The 16936-nt window shown below is 38.9% G+C and overlaps 1 protein-coding gene across 1 annotated transcript; it reads left to right on the top strand.

Annotated features, from left to right (window-relative positions):
• Positions 1-7462: 7462 nt before the first annotated feature.
• Positions 7463-8368, top strand: LOC127245690 (uncharacterized). The gene is made up of 2 exons (XM_051266704.1): positions 7463-7678; positions 7874-8368. Exons 1-2 carry the CDS (start codon positions 7463-7465, stop codon positions 8366-8368), a joined length of 711 nt encoding a protein of 236 aa, XP_051122661.1.
• Positions 8369-16936: the final 8568 nt, after the last annotated feature.

Here is a 16936-nt window from a genome sequence, read left to right as displayed (position 1 = left end):
ACAAACATAGTCAGTGATTTCCTCAAAAACATAAAACATTAAACATATATTTATTTCAATCAAGAAATTTAACACCTAATCAGTTGTATCAAAATTTAAAATTCTCAAACACGACTCGAATTTAGCAACATTTAATGGCTTAGTGCCTATATCAACTGGATTGAATTGAGAAGGAATTTTTTTCAAGTTTTATAAGGCATTTAACAACAATATCACGTATAAAATGGAATCAAACATCAATATGCTTGGTTCTATCATGAAACACCGGATATTTACACAAATGAATACCTGACTGACTATCGGAAAATATTTGTACCTCACTTTTCAAGTACCCAATTTCTATCAACAAGCCTTTAAGCCATAAGGCTTCTTTAATTTCCTATGTAACAACAAAATATATTTAGATTCGGTAGTCAGCAGCGCAACTATATGTTGCAACTGTGACTTCCAACTCACAAAAGAACTACACAATGTAAATACATAAGAAATAATAGACTTTTTTACTATCTCTATCATTAGCATAGTTAGAATCCACATAGCCTTTCAAAGTAACACCTTCATCACATTGTTTATACACTAATCCCAAGTTATTTGATCCACACAAATAACGCAACAACCATTTCAAAGCAACCCAATGATCTAACCCCGGATTAGACATGTATCTAATCAAGCAACTAACAACGTATGCAATGTCGAGTCTAGTACTAACCATTAGATACATGACAAAACCTCTAGAATTCGAATATTGCACAATTTTCATGTATGCAAGATCAGAATATGTTTTAAGCTCAAATAAAAATGAGAAGCAAGTGGCACATTAACAACTTTTAAATTGAACATATTAAATTTTTTTTCAGAATTTTATCAATATAGAAGGGTTGCCCTAAAAATAGATTTTTCTTTTGCCTATCTCTTTTAATATGCATTCCTAAAATAATTTTTGCATCACCAAGAAATTTCATATCAAAATGATCACTTAAACACTTGCTGATTTGATCTATAATTTTAAAATCTGGACTAATTAACAACATGTCATCAACATAGATAAAAAGGAATACATGTATGCTGCCAACAATTTTAAAGTACTAGTAATGATCATATTAACTTCTTTTAAAATTTAAAGATTTCATGCACTCATCAAACTTTAAATTCCATTGTCTTGGTGATTGTTTTAAACCATAAAAAGATTTTTTAAGGAAACACACAAAATCAGGTATGTTTTTATCTACGAAGCCCTCGGGTTATTTCATGTAAATATGTTCATCCAAATTACCATGTAAAGACTGTTTTCACATCAAGTTGTTTAAGTTCCCAATCAAAATGAGTTACTAAAGCAAGCATAAGACGAACAGTAGAAAATTTTACAACGGGAGAAAATATTTCATTATAATCAATGTCCTCTTTTTGTGTAAAAATTTTGCTACTAATCTTGCTTTAAACCTAATCTTTTTTTCACCCTCATTTTTAACCTTAAACAACCACTTGCAATCACTTACAAAACAATTATTCGTTGGGACTAATTCCAAAGTTTTATTCACTTTTATAGAATTCATTTCCTCTTGCTTTGCTTGAAACCATTCATTTTTATGTTCCGATCTTACAGGTTCACTAAAAGTCTTAGGTTCATTGCCATCAAGAGAATCAAACACACTTAATGCATATGAAGTTAAGTCATAATCATCTAATCTAGTTGGAGGCCTACTGTTTGTTCTTGGTTTTTCATTAACACACGGACCAACACTAGATTCACACAAGTTTGAACCAATTGGTTTGGAAATATCATTTTAGATCTCTCTAAAACTGGAACAGCAGCAGGAACATGATTAAAATCATCATTTTCAGGCACAAAATCAATTTTACACTCTTTAATTCAAAAGAATTAACAAGATTTTTATTAAACTCGATGTAATTCAATATCTTCTTTAAAATGATGAGATGAAAAAAATCTGAAAAACAAATCATATAATAATGATGCAAGAAGTTAAAACAAAATTCTACACAAAATTATTTATATACAGTTAAAATAGAAATTAAAATTGTTAGATTTCTTATTTGTCATTGTAGTTGAATATTTTCTCCAACATGATCAAATGCAACATATCTAGAAAAAAGAAATTCATAATAAAGATTGTTGCGTTTTTATATGAAAAACTTGATAATAAAATCGAACAAAAAAAGGTTTTCTAAATATTGCTCGTATTGAATCGAACCAAAGAAAAAGAACACAAAAACACAAAAATATTTGAGGTTCAGCCCCTAGCATACCCTTATGTTAGAAAGGGACGAGGAGGAGGCTACCTCAGTCCGGCGCGGCCACACAGTCGAGAACGGCCCCAAATCTCACCAAAATCGAACAAACCCTATCCGAGTCGATCGATCTCTCATTATCGCTAGAATGTTACGAATCTACGCTAATATCTCACCAATCACACTACCAAGCCTCGCCTATTAAAATCTTTAGAAAAGTCACACACAAATCCCTATTGAGCTACCCACAGGAGCGAGCGGATGAAGAAGACGAGTTGGTGGAGAGATCGCGTTCACAGAGAGAGGAAGGGTATGGAGTGAAGTCCATCAGCGGCGCAGTACATAGGCATATACACATATCTAACCCTAAATCAGATCAGACGGTCCACATAATATCACAAGATCGAACGGTCGAGATTCATTGATGGTGAGAAGTGGGCCATGAACTGAACTGGACCAACAACCGGGCCAAGACAACTTATGTGTGTTGAACAAAAAATACATAAGGACTCAAAACATATCATGGGCCAACCTAACAAAGATGAATATAGATGCAACATGAATTTGGATAATTAAGGAATTAACATCAAATTCTATAAAGATAGTTATAAAAAAAAATACATTTGTATTACTAATCCAATTATTTTTTTAAAATTTTAAAAAAATTAATCGTAAACTTATACTCTTCTTATATATCTTTTTTTTAAAAAAAACTAATCAAAATAAATATAAAAGTAAAAAAAAATCTTATCGTATTTGATGATTGAGAACATAACTTCCAAACAAATGAAAAATAAATTACAAATAAATTGTGTAATTATAAAAAATTAAAAAATTAAGTGAATTTTAAAACTGTAAATATTTTATTATCATATAAAAAAAGTGAAAAGAAATTGTAAAATAAAAAAATAAAAAATAAAATAATTATCTGAATTTCAAATTTGTAAATACTTCACTAATATATAAAGAAGTGTAAAAAAATTGTAAAATAAATTAAAAATTCTCAAAAGTCTCACAACGTAGGAATTATGCATTGATCTCAAATATATATTATATAGATTATATATATTTTGTTAAAACATATATTGTATATTTTTTAATAATATTTATGAAAAATCATATCATTTAGAAATAAGTTGGGTGAACATTAGATTTATTTCAATTTTATTTATTTATAAGTGTGATCTAATATGTCTACTATATATTTTTTTAAAATTACACATCATATTATATTAAAAAAAAACTTAAAAACTTTAATTGTTTAGATTCTCTTTTTGTTTGGAAGGCTTTGATGGGCCTATCGAATTTTAGATAATCGAAATTTATTCACCGCAATGGCCGTATTCTTGACGGTAAAATCTCGATCTCACATCACTGGGACCTTAGTGTAGGCGAAGCCACGTGGAGGAGGAGGGTTATTTTCTCTCATTTTCATCTCTTCTCTTCCTCTTCTTCTTTGTATCCCATTTTTTTCGCGATCTTCTCTCTCCAATTTTGTTTCTCTCTTCTTCTTTTTGTAGATTCGAAAATCACTCATGGTCCCGGATTTTCCAGAAACCAATCGCCATTGATGGTCGGGCGCTATCCAGATCTCCACCATGAAAGACTTGATTCCAGGAAAAGGTTGAACGTAGGTAACCAATTGGGGAGAAATTGCATTTCTATAGTTCCCATAATATTTTATGCATGTGTACAAACGATTTCATGTAAGGGTGAGGAAATTCGGAAGAAATTGGTATTCTTGATTTAGTACTGTGCCGATATGTTAACAACGAATTAGGGTTATTTTTTTGGTTTCCACTTCTACTATCCATTTACGTAGTTGGAGAATTCTAGATAAGGAGACTTTGTTGCCTTTCTATTGCTATTGATTGATTGTTTCAATGTGGAAAGGGGAAATTCATTTCACTATGGAGTTATTTTTGTATGTGTATACAGGTCAATCGGAATGATTTTTCTAGGTGTGTCCCTTCATATGTCAAATACTATATTCTTTAATTGAAAGTTAATTAGAACATGTTATGCGTAAATTTGATAAACATTTATGTTTTGGGGCTCAAATGACCAAATTTTTTTTGCATTGTTCTAAAATATAATGGAGGCCAACAATATTATTGTGCATTGTGGAATAGTATGATATTTGTTTATACTTTTGTGTGTTGTTCTTTTGTATACTCTTAGAAAGGTTGTAGAGTTACAACTTAGATAACAAACTTGAACCCCAGTAGCTTGATAAAGTTTGTTCGAACCCGAGGGAATCACTTGAGTTACATGTAAGACAAGTTTCGAACCTTAGGAAAAGTTTGTTCTATTGTATACCGGTTGAAATGTTCAATACTTATTTGACCAGGCTGCTTTTAGGTGCAAATAAAAGCAGTTTTTTCAATAGTTGTGCCTAAAACCTAATAGAGGAGTCACTTATCTAAACATGGCTTACGTCTTTCCAAGAGTGGTATATCAATATTTTCTTCTCTGCTACAAATTGTACCCAAACAATTTGGATGGCTTTGGAAAAAAGTAATTAGCCTTTTGTCATGATGTACTTTATAGCGGAACTACAAGTTAATAAGATTACTGACATATATGTTGTTACATGTATATTTGTATGAAATTGTACGGGTTTCATATATGTTGTCGTCTATTCGAGTTTGTAAGTGATTTCTAGTAGTTACATATTTATAACTATCTGTGTCAGTGATAACTTTAAATAATAGCATTTTTTTGCTTTACAAAACTGTGTATTACTTGAATTTTTATGAAAAAACCATCACAATATTTGAATTATGACACACTTTATTAATTTATTTCGCTTGGCATGATCCAGAGCCTGTTTGTAGAGATTATTGACATTTTTGGCATGTGTAAGCGATGTTTCTGGCCCAAAAAAGTTAAACGTTAAAAGTCAAGCCACGATGCTCCGGCTTGGCAAGTGACGTTCTTACCGCTTGTGTCAGTGCCAACGACCAGACATCCGCCGTTGTAGAAGCGAGATTGGACCATCCCAAAATTCGACTAAGTGTTCATCCTCTCAACAGTCAAGTCATTCCAGTACCAGTTAGCAACGAAAACACCGCTTGAGCCGCGCTGATGCACTTTAGCCATCCAGACAAGCACTGTGCCTTTACATTACAAAGTGAGCGAAGTGAAAATCAAGGAGTTACGGCCATTGCAACTGCTTCAATAGATTAACTGCCGTAAACAACCTAACTGGCCAACGGTTTCAATTGCCGCTCAACTGCTCTGTAACTGCCAATTCCATAGATCTATAAATAGGGACAAATTCCATTTGCAACTACGAATAAACTAAATTCAAGTGTTCTGTTGGACCCCAAGGCCAAATGACTCAAAGCTAAAGGCAACAACTTCCATCAGGCTGCGGTGCTTCCACAGAGCAAGAAGATGTAGCTTCTACAGACTTTTAGACAACAACCTTCATCGAACCTGGGTTGGTAACTTTGTAACATCAATGGAAGACCCCTGCACCTATATGTTCTATATGAAAGGCTCTATGGGTCAAGCCAAAAGAAAGAAGAAGGAGGATTCTATGTAACTCGAGGATGTTGGGGACACATCCCCGTAGACCGGCTAGGAGTATGATGGAAGCAAGTTAGGGTAAGCTGCAGGTCTGATCCAGAGGCAATGGAAGAAGTTCAAAGTGAATGAAACACGGTCCAGAAACAACAGACGATGTTCAAAACGAATGGAACCCGATCCAGAAGCAATGAAAGTTGTTGGGGGCTGATGGAAGGAGGTTACCAGACGGTTGAGAGTGGTGGAGGCATAATTGAAACTGCTTCTTTTAGTGGAAGAGATGGTTATTCTATCTTAGAATTAAAACTAGGAAAAAATACATCAAACACACGCACAAGAAGATCAACTCGTATTTTTCTCTATTTTTTTTCATATTCTAGTTTCGTTTTATGCCATTTAGTTCGAATTAATTGCTTTTATGCTTCTTGCAATTAATTTTACTTGATTTCCGTAGATTATCTTAGTTTAGCTTGTTCAACTGCGTTAGATCTTAGTAACCCGATGACGGATTAGCTCTTTGGAGTACTTTCGGAACCCAACTGACGGAATCGACAAACTATTTTGGAACCTCCAAATTCCAGGTTCCAACAATTGGCACGCCTGGTGGGACCAAGTCGGGTTCGTGTATGCAACTTCGTAGTGGTAAAGTGATCACCATAAAAAACTAGGATCAGAGCTCAGGTCTGAACATATGTGCAGGAAACACTTGAATTGGAACACCGGTTCATCCCAGTGGAAGCCGCACCCCAGGGCCGAGGAAAGAAGAAGAATCATCATCGACTAAAACAATGGTGGATATGGTACGCAGAAAAGTGAACCAATGTATTCAGACTAGAATTGGGGATATCGCATATGAAATATCTAGGAAATTGGCCGACGTAATCCAGCCAACTGTGAGGAATGAAGCATATCAAATTCGCAAAGAAGAACATCGAGCAGTGGCTAGTGGAGTTCAGAATTCTGGAATTTCAGGAACTACATATGGAGGTCCGAGAGGAATAGCTCTATATGGTGGAGGGAATCCATCCCTCACAGGGAATTTCGGCTCAAGCTTAGGCCGCAGAAACGCTGGATCGCCCAGGGAGCCGATGGGTGGAGCAGGATTGCAGTTCGGAAATATATCGATTCTCCCACGCCCGCAAGGAGGGCAGACCAGTGGAGGCTTTGGCCCTCAGATGGTGGGAGGACCGGATGTCGTTGGAAGCGATGTTTACGAACTCATCCAGGGACAGCATTGCCGGGGCAGTTCACATGTCAGCCTATATGGAACGCACCTCCACAACCATGGGTTCAACAGGCTCCACATGCCATTGTCTCTCAAAGAGGAATGGCTGGCCAAGCTTAGGGACCAGGATGACAGCTTCTAATTCCTAATCAGCAGGATGCCCAACCACTGATAGACACAGACATTCTAGTCGAAAGTATACGAAGGTCTTTTCCACGAATGAAATTTGAAGAGCGACCGGTGTATCAAAGACTTTATCCAACTTGGGTAAGTGAGATGATGCCGTTGCCTGTTCGAAATAAAGTGCCATATTTTACATTGTTCTCAGGCGAAGATGAGAGATCAACGATAGAGCATATTGAGAAATTTACAACTCAATGCGGAGACTTGGGATGAAATGACTGGTATCGTTTGCAATTATTTTCTTTATCTCTAACGGGTAGTGCATTTTCGTGGTATATGTCGTTGGCTCTAGGTACCGTGCAGTCTTGGTCAGATTCAGAGAAACTTTTCCACAACTGGTTTTGTGCGCCGCATGTGGAAACTATGATATCCCATCTATTAGCTGTAAAGCAGGGGTATGAGGAGCCTATGGCACAATTTTTGGAAAGATTTCGACAAGCTAAGACGCGGTGCACAATACAAATTCCGGAACAACAAAAAACCGCAATGGCAGTAGATAACATGCGATCAGACCTTCGGGATCGGTTAGAAGTCCAAGATTTCTAGGATTTTTCATATTTAAGTGCACTGGCAATGAGAGTAGAAAAGCTTATCCAGGAGAGACGGGATGCTGAAGTTGGAAGGTGGAAAAAAGATGGAAAAACCGAATTAACATGCTGTGCAGATGATGAAATTTGAACCGATTAGGAATATTCTGAGGAACAAGATGTGTTGGCCGCTGAGTTGTTGAAAGGAAAGACCTATTCTTGTTCAGCATTAAGGCCTACAAAGGGCAAGGAAATTGGAGGTGACCAATATACCTTCGATGTGCCTAAAGTTGAACAGATATTTGATCATCTATTGAAAGACAAACAAATCAAACTCCGGGACGGGCAGCGAGTGCCGTCACTAGAGGAACTGAAAGGAAAAGTGTACTGTAAGTGGCATGGAAGCTATACACATGCTACCGCCAGTTGTACGTACATACGAAATACAATCCAGAAGGCCTTAGATGAGGGCAGATTAAAATTAACAGAGAAGAGTATGCAAGTGGATGCAAATCCATTTCCGGCTCCGTCCATTAACACCATGTCTACAGGAAGTCCAAAAGACAACACGAAAGGAAGCAATCGGTTCGGCAGCCGGTTCATGAACGACTCGGACCTAGAATACGACAAAGGGGTTCAGTCTTTGATATGCTAGCTGTAGGAAATACGCCTAATGGAAATGGTGGATGTTAGAAACCTAGAGTTGCAGAGTGGAGCCCTAATCTGAAAGTGACGATTCCAAATGCCAGGGAAGTTCGGGAATGCAATAACGTGATGACTAAGGCCACAACCCTAGGTTCAAGTATCAAGCCAGATGCCACTGTGGCTAAGGTGAAAGTCCCTAGTCGAAAGCGAGTTTGGACTATTATATCCACCGATCAGATTACCATTACTCCAAAAACGATGCGAAAGCCTGCATCAGCAGTAGATTTGGAGAAGTGGACAGTCAATGTGCCGGAGGAAAATTCCAGGAGGGCAATGGGTGATCTTATGCGCTCCAAGAAAGAAGGGCACAAAGATTACAAGCTAAGTTGGAAGCTGAAGGCATTCAACCAAGTCGGAATACTGTAAGGATAAAGTAAGGGAACTTATCAGAGAGTAAAAAAATTGAATCAGGAATAGAGGTTCAACAAATGATGAATCGGGACGAAAAAACCCTGAAAGTTGAGGAACATAAGAAAATACCTCAGAAAAATCAAGAGTTGCAACCTCGCTTTATTTTTCTACACCGATCACAGAACCCGCGCCAAATTGGCAATGCCGATGGATGCCGAAAGCTACTTAGCCGAAGGAGCTAGATACTAAGGCTGGCCAATTGTCGGTCGTTGGGTTATTGTCGTCTGAGTTCAAAGCTCTGAAAGGGGAGCAAAGTTATGAGGGAGTGATCGTAGATGAAGAGCCAGCTGCAGAATGGAATGACGTAGTGACAACGGTCACATCTAATCAAATTGGGTCCGGGCATAATAAACATGTGAAGCGCCTGTACATTCAAGCCTTAATGGAAGGATGACCTGTGAGTAGAGTACTGATAGACGGCAGCGCATTTGCTAACGTGATGCCGTTTTGGACATTCATAAAATTAGGAAAGACAATGGATGATTTAATATCAGCCTCAGTACGAGCCACATATTTTATGGGAAATTTTTACAAACTGGCGGGAATTGTTACTGTTGAGGTGCAAGTTGGCACAAAGAAGTTGCCCTCAGCGTTTGTGATAATAGATAGCCGGCCGTCGTATGCAGCATTGTTGGGGCGGGATTGGATTCACGCCTGCGAGTGTGTCCCGTCGACTTTACACTAGAAGTTGATATTTTTGGATGGTGACGAGGTTCAAAAAGTTGAAGCGGAGAAAGATCCATTCAAAACAGAGGTCACAACTGTAGATGCGAATTTCTACTATTCGGGGATGATTCATTGTCGGAAGTGATCGCCTCCATTCCTAACGAAGGAAATTATGAATGTGTGTTTAGTGATAAACAGTTCAAGATTCAAGCAAGGGCCGATCCACGGCCTATGAATGAAGAAGACTATGATGAATTTTAAATGTGACAAAATTCAATATGAGCTGCCCAGGGTAGGTTCCATTACGAGTTTAGAGCCGTTCAGAGCAGGTTCCACGGAAGGTAGTGAGCTTCTCGGAATAGGCTCTATTGTAAGTTCGAAGCCGTCCAGAACAGGATCCTTGGAAAACCTTGGGTCCCCTAAAACAGGCTCCGTTATGCAACATCTAGAGCCAGCCAGAGCAGACCCCGTGGAAGGTCCAGAACTGCTCAGAACAACTTCCATTGGCAGTTCAGAACCATCCAGAGAATCGCCGGTGAAGTAGAATTACCATCACCCGTGAAAAAAACATATCCAACGTTCCAGACCCAAGACCCGCTGGAGGATGTTGATTTGAGTACTAATGGAGTTTCAAGAATTACCAAAGTTAGTGCATTGTTAACATCAGAAGATCGAACCGCCTTGATAACACTCATAAAGGAATACCGGGATTCTTTTGCTTGGGATTACGATGAAATTCCAAGCTTGGCTCAAGAACTCGTGGAACATCGACTACCCATAAAAGTTGGATACAAACCCCACAAGCAGCCGCCGTGAAGGTTTAATCCATATGGGTACCCAAAGATCAAGGAAGAAATTCAGCGGCTCTTGGGGGCATGATTCATCCGAACTTGTCGATACCCGGAATGGGTGGCCAATATTGTTCCTGTACTCAAGAAAAACAGAAAATTGCGGGTATGTGTTGATTACTACAGTTTGAATTTAGTGACACCCAAAGATGAATACATTATGCCCATCGCCGATATGTTAGCGGACAGAGCCGCCATGAAAGGGAGTCTGTTGTTCATGGATGGGTATTCCGGCTATAACCAGATTTTCATAGCCGAGAAGGATGTTGCAAAAACGGCATTCCGATGCCCAGGGGCTCTTGGAGTATATGAATGGGTGGTAATGCCGTTTGGGTTGAAGAATGCTGGAGCGACTTATCAGCGAGCAATGAATACCATATTTCACGATTTAATTGGACATTCGGTGGAAGTTTACATCGATGACATCGTGGTGAAATCCAAGACTTTTTGGGAACATCTGGTGGATCTCGAGCAACCTTTCCGGAAAATGAGGCAATATAATTTGAAGATGAATCTAGCGAAGTGCGCATTCGGAGTGGCCTCCGGAAAGTTTTTTGATTTCATGATGCATAATAAGGGTATCAATGTGGATAGTAACAAGACGAAAGCTATCATCAATGTCCGACCACCTGAGAATCTAAAACAGCTCTAAGGATTCCTTGGACAGGTGAACTTTTTGCGAAGATTTGTTTCAAATGCTGCAGGCAAGCTTAAAGCTTTTTCCATGTTACTCAAATTGCGGAGGACAGAGGAATTTGTGTGGAAGCTGCCACACCCACAGGCTTTCGATGCTATTAAGGAAGCTCTGGCCAATCCGCCAGTGTGATGTTGCCACAAGTAGGTAAACCTCTACGCTTATATGTTTTGGCCAATGATAATACGGTCGGTTGTTTACTGGCGCAAGAGGCTCCCGATAGAAGCGACCCTGCCATTTTTTACCTCAGTAAGGTAATGAATGATGTGGAGACAAGGTAAAATTCTATGGAAAAATTATGTCTAGCCTTGTTTGATGCATGCATGAAACTTCAATATTATTTGGCCCCGAGGGAGACAGAACTGGTGTGTCATGTCAAGATTTTGAGATATTTACTAAGCAGGCCAGCTTTAAGAGGGAGGCAAGCGAAATGGGCTGTAAAGCTAGCCGTATTTGATTTATGATATGTACCAATTAAAGTTGTCAAAGGGCAGGTCGTTGCTAATTTTTTGATGGATCATCCGAGCTCGGTATCCGACCAAACGGCTTATCATATGGAAGTTGTTATTAGTCCGATGCCATAGATCTTGAAGTTTGATGGTTCCAGCACGTAGACCAACGCTGGAGCTGAGGTCTTTATTGAGAGCCCATGGGGAAGAAAGTGGACCGTTGCCAAACCATTGGCACTCGGATTTACTAATAATCAAGCAGAGTATGAAGCCTTATTAGTTGGATTGAGGATCCTCCATAAAAAAAAAGCTAAGGCAATCAGAGTTCAAGGCAATTCACAATTGACTCTGAAGCAAATTGCCGGTGAGTTCCAATGCAAAGATGAAAAATTGAGAAACCTTTGAATGGAGTTAGTTACGATGTTGCAAAATTTTGACGATGTAATGGTGAAATTCATACCTCGAGCCCATGGGGAAGAAAGTGGACCGTTGCCAAACCATTGGCACCCGGATTTACTAATAATCAAGCAGAGTATGAAGCCTTATTAGTTGGATTGAGGATCCTCCATAAAAAAAAAAAGCTAAGGCAATCAGAGTTCAAGGCAATTCACAATTGACTCTGAAGCAAATTGCCGGTGAGTTCCAATGCAAAGATGAAAAATTGAGAAACCTTTGAATGGAGTTAGTTACGATGTTGCAAAATTTTGACGATGTAATGGTGAAATTCATACCTCGAGCCTAATGATTTAGCTCAAGAAGCCTCTGGGTATAAGTTGTTTGGCCGGAGGAAAGTTCAAGTCAAGGCGAGTATGTCTGTGCCCAGTGGAAGGGGAGGATTGGAGTATGGAACTAAGAAAATATTTTGAACAATCAACCGGTCATGAAAAGTTACGGAAGCAGGCCCTGAAATATACTTTGATTGACAAAGATCTTTTTCGCAGAGCCGCCGATGGAATGTTAATGAAATGTGTAGATACTCAAGAAGCCATGAGGGTGATGGGTGAAGTGCATGAAGGGGTTTGCGGAGCACATAGATCCGGATTAGTCATAAGATAGACAATCCGACGATATGGGTATTTTTGACCATCAATGACAGAGGACTGTATCAAGTATGCTCAAGGATGTGAAGTGTGTCAGCGCATGGTCCTTTGATCCGAATTCCAGCGGAAGAAATGCATGTGGTCATGAAACTATGGCCATTCCGGGGATGGGCGATGGATATAATCGGAAAAAATCCGTCCGCCATCCTCCAAACGACATTCGTTCATATTGGTGGCCACTGATTATTTCACAAAGTGGATCAAAGCTATACCATTGGCCAACGTGACATATCAAGAAGTGGTTAAGTTCGTCAAGGAATACAGTATTCACCGGTATGGAATTCCGCAAACGATTACAACCGATCAAGGTACTATTATTACCAGTGATAAAGAGCCTGCCTTTGCCACACAGTCTGGGATTACTTTTTTGCATTCATCCCCGTATTATGCGCAAGCGAACGGGCATGACAAAACAACCAATAAAGTCTTAATTTGAGTAATTAAAAAGGCTATGGAAGACAATCTGAGAAGATGGCATGAAGTGTTGGAAGAGGCTTTATGGGCCTGTAGGCAATACCGAAGTAAAGCCACTGGATGGACCCCATTCCAGCTGGTCTATGGGCAAGAAGCGATATTGCCATTGGAAATCATGGTGCTATCTTTACGAGTCTTGAAGCAAAATTTGCTCAATCCCGAGCAATATGACACAACTATTTTACAAAGGTTGGATGACGTACATGATGATCGGATGATGACCTTGGAGAATATCTGAGTGAATAAAGTGAAAGTGGCACGAGCTTATAACAAAAAAGTACGCCGGCGAGCATTCCACGAAGGAGATTTGGTGTGAAAAGCAGTGTTACCCGAAGGTTTCAAAGATAACACATTTGGGAAGTGGTCTCCTACGTGGAAAGGTCGGTATCAAGTAAGTAAAGTGTTGCCTAATGGTGCTTATAGATTGATGAATATTGATGGGATGAAACATAGAAATATTATTAATGCTAGGCACCTTAAGGGGTATATGTCCCCACTTGGATTTTGATAAAGAAATGAAGTGGATAAGTGAAAACAGGTCTTTTTTCCAGACCGCTAAATACGAAACAAAATGCAAACAAGTCTTTTCCAGGCTGCTAACAATATGGAAGTAGGTTGTGGAGCCGCTTTCAGAAAGAAAGCAGATTGTGGAGTTATTTTCAGGAAGAAAGTAGGCTGTGAAGCTGCTTCAGGCTTTAAAGAAGATGAATGAGTCCCTTCCAAAAGGATAGCAGATGGAGAAGCCTCTTCCAAAAAAGAAGCAAATGGACAAGACTCCGAAAGAATTCAAAGCTCCAAAATAAGAAAATTCCAAACAAGGGTAAAGTTCCATACGTTTCACATTATATCCCTTTTTTTAGGAGGGCAATTGTTGGACCCTAAGTCCAAATAACTCAAAGCTGAAGGCAACAACTTCCATCAGACTGTTGTGCTTCCATAGAGCAAGAAGATGTAGCTTCCACAGGCCTTTAGACAACAACCTCCATCGACGTTGGGTTGGTAACTTCGTAACATAAATGGAAGACCCCGACACCTACATGTTCTATATAAAAGGTTCTATGGGTTAAGCCGAAAGAAAGAAGAAGGAGGATTCTATGTAACTCGAGGCTGTTGGGGACACAGCCCGTAGACCGGCTAGGAGTATGATAGAAACAAGTCAGAGTAAGCTACAGGTCTGATCCAGAGGCAATGGAAGAAGTTCATAGCAAATGGAACATGGTTCAAAAACAACGGAAGATGTTCAAAATGAATGGAACTCGGTTCAGAGGCAATGGAAGCGATTGGGAGCTGATGGAAGGAGGTTACCAAGCGGTTGAGAGTGGTGGAGGAATAATTGGGACTGTTTCTTTTAGTGGAAGAGACGGTTATTCTATCTTAGAACTAAAACTAGAAAAAAACACATCACACACACGCATAAGAAGATCAACTCGTATTATTCTCTATTTTCTTTTCATGTTCTAGTTTCATTTTATGCAATTTAGTTCGAATTAAATGCTTTTATGCTTCTTGCAATTTATTTTACTTGCTTTCCATAGATTATCTTAGTTTAGCTCGATCAACCGCATGAGATCTTAGTTACCCGACGACGGATTGGCTCTTTGGAGTACTTCCGGAACCCACACCGACGGAATTGACGAACTATTTTGGAACCTCCGAATTTCAGGTTCCAACATGTTCTTATTTTTTTGCAGATTCTTTGTGCTTTCCGAGAGCTCCAACCCTGTAAAGAAGTTCTCTAGTTAGGAATGGCCAGAGGAGTCGAGATCATCTCCTCCTCTGGCCGCTCACCTTACTGCTTTCTACTATAAGTTTAAGGCATTGATTTACAGCTTTGTTACTACTTTCCTAATGTAGATCTTTATTGTTTTCCTAGTAGTTAATTAAATATCATTATTCTTCATACTCACCTTCATCCCTGGTTCATATTTGCATCACAATTTTAAATTAGAATTTTGTTTTGTTAAGAAAGAACAGAGAAAAATCGACTAATTAAACCTAGATTCGTGTCATATTATTAAAAAATTTAGGCAGTTCATTATAGTTAAGTATGCGGGAGCCTTGTCGACCTGCTTAGATGTTGTTCCGAATTTAAATCTGATTAAAGAGAGGTAACAGAAGGGGTATAGACGCTTGTCTATTAGGCGACAAGAATGTCTAGTGACAGTAGCATTTTTTGCTTATAATGTTCTGATTTTGGACGTCATTGAAGTCTTATTGTAAATCCTTAAGGTCAAGTACCAGTTATGTGTTAATCATTCTGCGCAATTACATTCATTTCTTATGTCATTACGTGTTATAAATATATGTTCCACTTACTAACATCACTCGCTCATTACATCCATGAATCTCTAGCCATTAAAGAACGCACAGATCACACACGACATTACCTGATCCCCCTTATTGCTCGCTTATCGTCGTTCATATACCTATATTCCGAACACTATACATCCGCTCGCTCTCGCTCATCACCACTCTCGCTGCATCCACCACTCGCGCACCATCCTCATTAAATTCTACCGCTTTTCCCTTACGCTTAACTTGTATAAAATTCTTGATCTAATTTTATGACTTCAAATCTCTGTTTTAGACCTGTAAAATCACCAGTAAAAAGAGTATAAATAATTGTGATAATGCGATTCAGGGTCTACAACATTCTTTTTATCTATATTTGATCATACCCAATGGTGCACACTCCATTCAATGAACTCATAATTTCTCTATATAAATTCCACATTTTCGCTTATTATTCATGTTTCATATATACACCAAGCCCTTCTATTTGGTGGGTGTTTTATTTGTCCTTCATCTTCGTGCAAAATTCGGGTATATGAATATACGTAATAGACAGAGCGGGGGTTGCTTGGGGGCTTATTTATATTCAGGAGTTGGAATTTGTCCGTCCCATTGCCTCATGTTACTGATGCACAACCATGAAGTAACTATTATATTGCATTTTGTAGTGAAGTCTCACCATTTCTTGCAGTGTGCTCGATAATGGCTGGCGAAAGTCCAGGGCCTTGGGAAGCTGTCCGAGACATGGAACAAAGTTTAGTCCGAACCACATAATCCATCCCAGCATACTGAAGGTGCACCAACTATGGCGACACAACAAGCAGTATTCCCTAGACATTAATAATGTGGGTTTCAATTGACCTTTTCCCCCGATGCAATTCTTGTCACACCACAATGACCCATTATTCTACCAGCACTTGTAGAGTTTTAAGGATCCGGGAAGCACACCGCTTCTTCCTTATAAAGAAATCCAATCTTCACAGCCGATGACTGCTCCCTCGACCGCAAGCAATCAACTTTTCTCAACAAAAATTCCTAGTAAAGGCAACCGTTCAAGCAGGGCAATGGGAAGTAATCAACGCATAAATAAGAATTGGACTATTGAGGAGGATGTGAAGTTGTCTACAGCCTGGTGTAATGTTACCGCTGATTCCCGCGTAGGTGTATCCTAAAAGAAACAGAAGCTATGAGACTGTGTTTGTGAGAATTTTGCATTGTTGTTGGAAGAGAATCACGGGGTGCCGAAGTCTGAAAATAAAAGAACCCCGAGTGCTTGTGAGAATCAAATGACATACATCAAATCACAATGCTCCAAATGGACCGCAGTAAGAGTTCACACGGAAGGACAATAGCGAAGTGGGTGGAGTTCCGCAGACTTTGTAAGTTCACTTAAATCTATTGTCGTGTGCGTTGAATAATGCACGTTCAGTATTTTCAGGAACAATACTGCGAAGAAGTATATTATGAAAAACATCGGATGAATTTCAAGTGCCTAGCTTGTTGGCGTATTTTGAAGGATCAACTGAAGTGGATGGAGTTTGTAATTTGGAAAAAGACGCGGCCGAGCGAGACAGACTACAAGCA

Source organism: Andrographis paniculata, unplaced genomic scaffold (genome assembly GCF_009805555.1).
Source record: "Andrographis paniculata isolate CXL003 unplaced genomic scaffold, ASM980555v1 Contig22END, whole genome shotgun sequence".
In the NCBI taxonomy this organism is placed as follows: domain Eukaryota; kingdom Viridiplantae; phylum Streptophyta; class Magnoliopsida; order Lamiales; family Acanthaceae; genus Andrographis; species Andrographis paniculata.
The sequence above is the reverse complement of the archived record's forward strand: the minus strand, read 5'-3'. Positions and strand labels throughout refer to the sequence as shown.